The following is a 9206-nucleotide window of genomic DNA, read 5'->3' on the forward strand; positions in this document are numbered from 1 at the left end:
TCTGTTCATAAATGTACTAGTTTAATTAATATATATTGTATTTATGTGTTGAATGGAGCAATAAAACCTGGTTTTAGTCATGTGATTTCTCTGCAGCAGAGGTGTGAGCAGAGTGTGTTATAGATTAACGAAGCTGAAAACAAAGATCTTCTCCACTCCTGGTGAATTTCAACCTTTGAACGATGACTGGATCTCCTGGAGAAACTGTCTGTAGTTTTACAAGCTTTAAAGTGGGATTTATTGTCCAGGTTCAGGTCAAAGCCTCACAGACTGTTTCACTGAGGACGTTCAGTGTTTGTAGAGTTAGAAAGCAAACTGGACGGATGGTGTGTGTGAAGCTGCTGCAGCTGTTTCCAACTCGTCATCATGTGGGATGAAAATCTGAACAGAAATTAAATGAAATGACAGATTATTAAACACTAAATTCAGGCTGGAAGTAGAACTTGTAGATGTGAGATGTAAGTTTCCAGACAGTCTGACTTCTTCATGTTAGATGGAGAATAAAGGAAACTTTATTTCTTTCTGCTGTTCCAGGAAAACTGCTCAGTTATTCCCTCATATTAGTTTGATATTTTCTCCATCAGATTTCACAGAAACACTGAAATGAAGACAAAACAAAAGACTTTGTTCATTTTTTCAAAGTTTATTTGTTTGTAAAAATGGACTTTGTTCTGACATTAAACGTGATGAATGATCTGATTTCTTCTCATCCTGGAAATGAGTGTTTCTGAACATCTCATCATTAGATACCTTATTTGTTGTTGATTTAGAAAAACAACATCTGATCTGTAGAACAACTAAAAGTAATTCCATGTAGAAAATGATTTTTACATTTCCAAAGTGTTGAGAGTAAAATAATGTGTGATGAAGGAAGGTCTGCTGATTTCTCTGTTTGGCTCCATGAAGTGGAAGAGAAACAACAACATACAAATACATCAATACAAATATTCAACACATATTTAGAGAACAGAGAAGTTCAGATTTTCATGTGGAGAAATATTGATGGAAATAAAAATCATCATTAGCAGTGATTTCCTCCAAAAAGAAAGAAACACAAGAAAAACCAGCAAATAAAAAAAGTCAAATAAACAAGAGAACAGCAGAGCAGAGACGTCACAACAATGAACTCTCAGCAACAAGCAGAGAAAATAACTTTACTTCACTTTACACAACTCAGCACTGGATCCAGGCCAGATCAAGAGTCCAGCATAGAGCGGCTGAGTGAATGTGGTCTGGACTCTGTGGAGGAGAGTCCTGGTTTCAGAGACTCTGTAGAAGGACAGAATACCTGCTCTGTGATCCAGGTACACTCCTACTCTGGAGGACCGAGGACCTGAGATGGAGGTACTGATCTTGTTGTAGTAAAACTCAAAACTGTTTTGGTAACAATATAATGACCAAGATTTATCATTATATCCAAAACCACATTCATTCCCAAATCCTGCTCTGCTGATATTCTTGTATGCGACTGCTACAGAAACGTCTCCTCTCATTTCCACCTCCCAGTAACAACGTCCAGTCAGACTCTCTCTACTCAGAACCTGACGCCAGTCAGTGAATCTGTCTGGATGACTAGAATAAGACTGATGTTGATCTATAAATGTCACCTTTCTGTTCTCCTCTGACAGTAACAGCAGTGTGTTTGCTGTGTTTGGATCCAGTGTGATTTCACATGAACATCTTAAGAATCCATCTCTGCTCTTTGGTTCTGGTCCTGGTCCTGGTTGTGACAGTAAAACATCTGGATCAGTGACTGCCAGTGAGATGTTTGTCCATCTGTCTGTCAGGATGTCCTGTAGTTTATCTCTGAGCTCTGACACAGCTGCTGTCACATCCTCAAAGTGTGTGAGAGGACGGATATTGATGCTGGATGAGTGTGTAGACTCACTGAGTGCTGACAGTGAGGGGTAGTTGTGTAGAAACTGGGTGTGATCCTCTGTGTGTGAGAGCTGCTTCAGCTCAGCGTCTCTCCTCTTCAGCTCAGTGATCTCCTGCTCCAGCTTCTCCTGAAGCTCTTTGACTCGCCTCACTTCAGTTTCCTGCTGGGATCTGATCTGCTGCTTCACATCAGAGCTTCTTTTCTGGATGAGATGGATCAGCTGAGTGAAGATCTTCTCACTGTCCTCCACTGTTGTATCAGCAGAGTGATTGATGGCCTCCACCTCCTGTTGAAGCAGCTTCACATCTTTCTCTCTGTCCTGGATTCTCTGCTGGATTTCTTGTCGACTCACCTCCAGCTCTCTCTGCCTCTCAGTCCTTTCTGCTGCAGCTGAGACCGTGTCGTGGCCTTTATGTTCATCCACAGAGCAGAGATAACAGATACACTTCTGATCAGTACGGCAGAACATCTTCATCACCTCATCATGACGAGAGCAGATGTTCTGCTGGAGGTTCTTGGAGGGCTCCACCAGCTGGTGTTTCTTGAATGCAGGTGATTCATAATGAGGCTGAAGGTGTTTCTCACAGTAAGAGGCCAGACAGATTAAACAGGACTTGATGGCTTTCAGTTTTCTTCCAGAGCAGAAATCACAGGCCACATCTTCAGGTCCAGCATAGCAGTGATCAGCAGGAGCAGCTTGGAGTCCAGTCTTCTTCAGCTCTTCCAGTAAATCAGCAAACATGGTGCTTTTCTCCAGGACAGGTCTCGGTATGAAGGTCTTCCTGCATTGAGGGCAGCTGTAGATTCCCTTCTGATCCTCTCCATCCCAGAAGCTTTTAATACAGTCCATGCAGTAGCTGTGTCCACAGGGAATAGTCACCGGATCCTTCAGGAGATCCAGACAGATGGAACAGCAGAATTTCACTCGGTCCAGCTGATTTCCCTGCTGCGCCATTTTCCTCTCGGCAGTAAGTGTCAAACAGTTTCACTTTCTCTGAACAGAAAGGATCTGTGCGCTCTGCAGGGCAACAGATCTCACATGAAGCAGGAAATGAGTCTTTGCAGCAGCTGCATGTTCCACCATGTTGCTCACACCCATCCTGATGCAGAGAGATCTGTGGAGGGGCGGGAACAAGGAAATATCTGCTGGGAGCGGCTACAGGAACTAACATGTAACATGAAATGCTTCATCTGCAGGATCAGTGCAGACTTTGAACAGATCTGCTTCTGTTTCAGCCTCTCGTATGTTTACAGCTCTGCTTCAGAGACTCTCCACAGAGACGATACTGACATAAACATGTAAACTTCAAGTGTAAATTCATTAGAAATAGACTTTATCAGTGTTTTATGAGGAAGAAATGGAGACACTTTGCTGTTGCTGCTGATAATGAATCAGGTTCAGGATGTGACACAGATGTTCTTCCAGTTTATTCAGGTTCAGACATAAAAACAAGATGTTCAGGTTGAAGGAAAACCAGCTGCTTTGGAATAAAACATGTTCATCATTAAATGGAATATTATTTAATATGCTGTGTGATCTAAAACTTCATGAGTCCATCATTCAGTCCTCCATCAGAGGACCTCAGAAGGGTTAATCACTCCTTTGTGGACAGCATGGTAGATTATAAACAAGAGCAAAGTTCTACAACGTGACTTATGGAGTCAGAAAATATTGGAAAACTAAGATCAGAACGTTGGTTTAACACATCTGTATATTTGCAAATCCATCATGGAGGCAACAGGGAAACACATGACTCTTAAAGGGGCAGTACACGATTTACTTCCATTCTTTATTAATGCAGGATTGTTGAAGAGGTCATTAAATGATCCTGAAACACACTTTGTGGATTCATCATGTGATTGTAAACAGTTCTTAAATCTACTTTGTAAAGCAGCTGCTACAGCTGTTGTGTTGCTGAATAAACTAAATTCATGGGAGGAGTTTGTACTCTGTGCAGACGACATGTACAAACAGCATCTATAACGTCATAAAATAAAAGGCAGGAGATGAGAATGTGAGGTCAAACTAACCAGCTGCAGACGATACTCTGATAAAAACTACAAATACACACTTTAAATCCACATTATTGATGTTTATCAGGTTTTAAAAGGTTCTCCGTCTCATTGATTCTTATACAGTTTCCACTAAAAGCTGCATAAGAGTCAGAGATCTGCAGCTTCTGCTGGAAGATGTGCAGAAATGATTGTTTTCATCTCATTATTAACTGTTGCTGCAGTCAAGATGGATTTGATGAGAAAAGTATTAAAAGTTGTAATTCAGTGTTCAACCAGCAGGAGGAGGAATAACTCCACTGAAACGTAAAGATCATGAGGAAAATGTGTGTTGGTGTGTTTTCTCTGCGTCTGCATCTTCTGCACTGTTAGATACGTTTTGGTGGAAAAAAAAAACATCCGACCGTGATTGGGGGCCAGAAATTGACACCCTGGTCTTTCTGTTCTGGCCGACCAGCGCCAGCTCTTCCCGTGTGGTTGCCAGGGCTTTTGGAATGCCTCAGGCAACCATTCACCGAGCCGTGCACAGGGTGAGTGGAAAGATCGCCGGCCTCCTCTACCAAGTGGGCCGCCATCTGACTGCAGAGAAACTCCCTCACCTGGGTTGCCCTCTTCATCCATCTAGCTGGGTCTGCTGCCTTCAGCCGAGTGGTGGGGGCGATTGATGGTTGCCATGTCCAGGTGAATCCCCCTGCAGAGGATGCTGCCTTTTATTTTAACAGGAAGCTGTTCCACTCAATCCAGCTGCAGGCCATCAGCGACGACACTGGGAGGTTTCTGGACGTCTTCGTGGGATACTGTGGGTCAGTTCATGATGCCCTTGTCCTGCAGAACAGCCCCATCTACTACCAGCAGTCCTACCCCCCACCATGTTACTGCATCCTTGGAGATGGTGGCTACCCCTGCTTGTCACTGCCCATCTGCCTCGTGACGCCTTGCAGGCACCCTTAACCCGAACCCAACCACCTGCAAGCTTGCTACAACTGCTGCTTGTCAAAGGCCAGATGTGTTGTGTAGAAGTCTTTTGGGATCCTAAAGACCGGCTAAAGGTCCATCTTCTTGAAGGCTCTGGAGGTTGGCGTGAAGTATGTGCCAGAGGTCATGGTCTATAGAAGAAGAACTGATAAATTTCCCTCTCCCCTCGTTAATAAGAGACATAAACCTTTCCAATAATTGTATGACTAATCTCCCTCCTTGGGTAAAAGTTCCACTGAACATCTGGAAAAATATACTGAAGAATAGAGAATTTGAACAAAACACACAAATATTACGCTGGACAGCACATGACACAATTCATACCTGCTAAATTAGACAGAATTAGATTTAAAAACTGGGAACGTCTAGGAATCATTTCATTCTCAGTGTAAGAAAGCCCTACAGGTCAAAGTCCAACAGCACCCTCTGCTAGTGGAGAATTAATGTTGTTGCAACTTGTTGGGGCATGTCCAGCCACACTGACAAGCAGCAGGCCAGCTCACAAGCAGACTCTGGGACGCTACCAGGACTTTCTGTGTGCTTTTGTGGTTTTGTGTGCGTTCTTGAGGAAATGTTAGTGCATTCCAGTTCTTAGTTCTTGATAATCTTATCGCTACCTGAGTTTGTGATGTTTTATGGAAAGATTTATGTGAGTTTGAGTTAACTAAATGGCCTGTGACAGTAGTAGTTAGCTTTGCCCTTATTTGCTACTAATGCAGCCAATTTGGATGCTCATAGAGATTGTTTAATTATGCAAATTAAGCTTGAAACGCCAATATTGCAACTCAGTTTGTTGTAATTGTGACCATGCTTGACTAATTATATTTAATTCAAGTAATGTGGTTTTGCTGTTAGTTATGCTTGTTTCTGGTCATATTTCTGTTAGGCTTGTATTGTTTCTCTGCTAATATTACACTGGTGCTCTCATATTCTGTTTTAGAAGCAGTTTTTATATAAGCTTCATTCATTCAGTTGTTCATTTGTACATATTTAACTGAGTAATCTTGAGTATGTTGTGATACGTCTTTATTATTCTATTTTCAGGCCACACACACACACACACACACAGACACACTTATGTAAAGATCTTCAACGCCGGAAAGGCCAATGCCAATCTTCATTAAAGAAGATAACCTGATCTCTCCTTTCAAGTGCCTTGATTCTCTAACCGGGATCATAGTCCATAATCTGCTGCCTCAACCAGCAATCCTGTTATTTCGAGGCTCACCCTCAAACACTCAATAATCACAGATAATAAAGGACTAATGACCTTCCAACAACTTAAAAACCACTTTAATCTCAAGAAACAACTTTTTCAGATTCCTCCAGCTGAGACATTATTATAACAAAAACATTAAGTGGACAACAGAGAAAGGTGTGTACGTTATTAAAATATTTATGGAGGGATATAAAGGTAAAGTCAATAGTAAACGGATTTCCAAGCTGTATGCATCCTTGCAGCAGGAGAGGGGTCGCTCCACCACATATGTCCAAGCCAGGTGGGAAAAGGAGACTAATGCAAAGATTGATGAGGAGGACTGGCTTCACATCTGCACAACACAGTCATCCACTTCAAGCTCTGGCTGGTGGAGAGAGTTTGCATGGAAAAATATCCTGAGATTCTTTCCGACCCCAAAGATCAGAGGGTCCCAAACCAACAGGCCTGAGCTCGGTCACTGCTGGAGGATGTGTGGCAATACGTCAGCAGGTCACTTCCACATTTTCTGGGAATGTCCTACACTTTCAGTGTTGTAGGGGACGTGATTAATGAAATCAGATCAATTTTAGGCCTTCATATAGGACCTTCTTTCATTCTTTTATATCTGGGGAATCTGCCAGCAGAGTTAAAGAAACAGGACAGATACCTGTTACAAATTCATAAAATCAGTTGCAAAAAGGCAATAACCAGAAAATGGCTCGGTAAAGAACCCCCCATCTATCTCAGTTTTTGATATAATGTTCCATCAATGGAACGTTTGACCTTCTCTCTGAGATATGCAAGTAAATGTGAGATATTTTGGAAACCCTGGACAACCTATTTGAACTTAAAGTAGCAACTAGTTTTACCCCATGCAGTTGTATTTGTACTGGGTAAATTTATTGTTTTATCAGTCAAATGTTGATTCAATGGGAGGTTGAAATGATCTGTGATCGGTTGATTTGGTCTAACTTGTAATTCCCATTTGACTGGTCATGCCTGCAGGGATCGGAAGGGGGGGCTCTACACGCATGCTTCATTCACGCCAGAGCTGCTGCAGGTGAAGCATCGTGTCTTGAGTCTTTCTCAGTATATGCCCGTTTGAAATATCATACTTAATGCAACATATAGTTTAGAAAACACTGCATATGAGCAAAGCCTCATACAACATTTAATATGATCTTTATGATCAGCAAAATTACTGATGAAAAATCCAGATTACAGGTGATAATGCAGATTAAAATACATGATTTTATGCAGAGAATAAATAGCAGCTGTGTTTAAATGTCTTTAGTCCAATTTTAACGTGTCAAAGTGAAACTTTTCTTGATAATTTTACTTAAAAAGTTGAAAAAAAGGATTTTTATTTGCTGTGAAGTATTGACAGACAGAAAGTAACTGGTAAGCCATGTTCTGTTTTAGTTGTTCGTAGGAGAGACATTTCTGAAATAAATGAAATATTAAATGAAAGTGGTCATTTGAGGAGATGAAGTTCTTTATGTAGCATTAGAAACTTCTCAGCAGATATCTAATGGTTACTTTCATCTCTTTCAATCTGATGAAATGAAATGAAAAATACTTTATTAATCCCCAAAGGTGAATTCATTATTGTAGTATATAATAATTAATTTGAGGAGGTTTTGTTCCGGAGGCTGATGGCTGCCGGGAGGAATGATCTTCTGTATCTTTCAGTCTTACATCAGACCTGAAGTAGCCTCTCACTGAACACACTTTGTTGTTTCATCACTGTGTTGTGGAGAGGGTGTGAAGAATCCTCCATCATCTTCATCAGCTTGTGCAGCATTCTTCTTTGGACAATCAGCTCCAGCGGCTCCAGAGTTACTGTGGCAGACAGAGTCATCAGTGGGTCCCTACACTCAAATTACAGTTATTTTCATGTTAATTTGATTAATAATTATTTGTATTTAGTACAGCTGATGTTCAAAGGGTTGTGAAAAGTGCCTGTGTTTTTCTGATGAAGAAAAGTCGATTTAATGTTATCCAGTATGATGTAGTGCCAAACTTCTACCAGCAGAGGGCGCGTTTGCTGCACTCTTCAGCAAAAAGGGAACTCTCGCGGTGTTTAGTGAATGAGAACACATAAGCGCGAAGAAGTTGTGTGTGGCGAACTGGCAATAAAACCATAGACTCTCAATATATATATATATATATATATATATATATATATATATATATATATATATATATATATATATATGTATATATATATATATATATATATATATATATATATACATAAATATATATATATATATATATATATATATACACACACACACACTACAGGTCAAAAGTTTTAGAACACCTCAATTTTTTTCACTAATTTATCATAATTCAAGTCATCTAAGTCCAACAAATATCTTGAAATGGTACAAAAGTAACTGGTAAACTGCCAGTTTACAACAAAAATAAAAAAGGTTACCCAAAATTAAAAAATAATGTACATTTCAGTATTATGCTAAAAGTCCTTCTTCTGGGACCAAATTATTTAAAGGTTTAATGGAGCAATAAAGGCTGACCCCCCCTTTAAATCTAATGATATTTATTCTTACAGGTGTTCCAACTTTGCTAGATTACTTACAACCATGTCTGTCTGCATAAAAGCTGTGTTTGAACACATTTTGGTCCCATAACCTGATGAGCATAGTTGAACAGTTTTGTACTGCAGAAAATGTTTTTTTGCTGCAAAATGCAAAAATGGCATGAAAAAGGCAATTAAAACTAGAGGAAAGACAGACCATAATAACACTTAAAAATATAGGTTTTTCCTACAGAGAAATTACAAAGAAAGTCAAGGTGTCAGTGAGTACAGTTTTCTACACCATCAAAAGGCAGCCAGAAACTGGGGCAAACTCTGACAGGAAAAGGTCTGGCAGACCCAAAGTAAATCTGAGGACAACTTTCTGAGAGTTAACAGCTTGCGTGATAGGCAGCTCACAGGACAACAGCTTCAAGCACAACTTAATGATGGTCGTACTAAACAAGTCTCAGTTTCAACTGTGAAGAGAAGACTTGGAGCTGCACGTTTAACAGGACGAATTGCAGCAAGAAAGCCTTTGCTAAGATGCCAGACTAAGACAAAGAGGCTTGCATGGGCTAGAAAACATTCCAGTTGGACGA

At 40.5% G+C, this 9206-nt stretch overlaps 1 protein-coding gene across 1 annotated transcript; it reads right to left on the minus strand.

Annotated features, from left to right (window-relative positions):
* Positions 1-1154: 1154 nt before the first annotated feature.
* LOC306758920 (tripartite motif-containing protein 16-like) lies at positions 1155-2834 on the minus strand (the record flags this gene model as incomplete). The annotated part of the gene is made up of 1 exon (XM_079244355.1): positions 1155-2834. The coding sequence occupies one exon, from the start codon at positions 2832-2834 to the stop codon at positions 1155-1157; it is 1680 nt and encodes a 559-aa protein (XP_079100481.1).
* Between the last annotated feature and the right edge of the window lie 6372 nt (positions 2835-9206).

This window comes from Telmatherina bonti, assembly GCF_933228915.1.
Source record: "Telmatherina bonti genome assembly, chromosome: 7".
In the NCBI taxonomy this organism is placed as follows: domain Eukaryota; kingdom Metazoa; phylum Chordata; class Actinopteri; order Atheriniformes; family Telmatherinidae; genus Telmatherina; species Telmatherina bonti.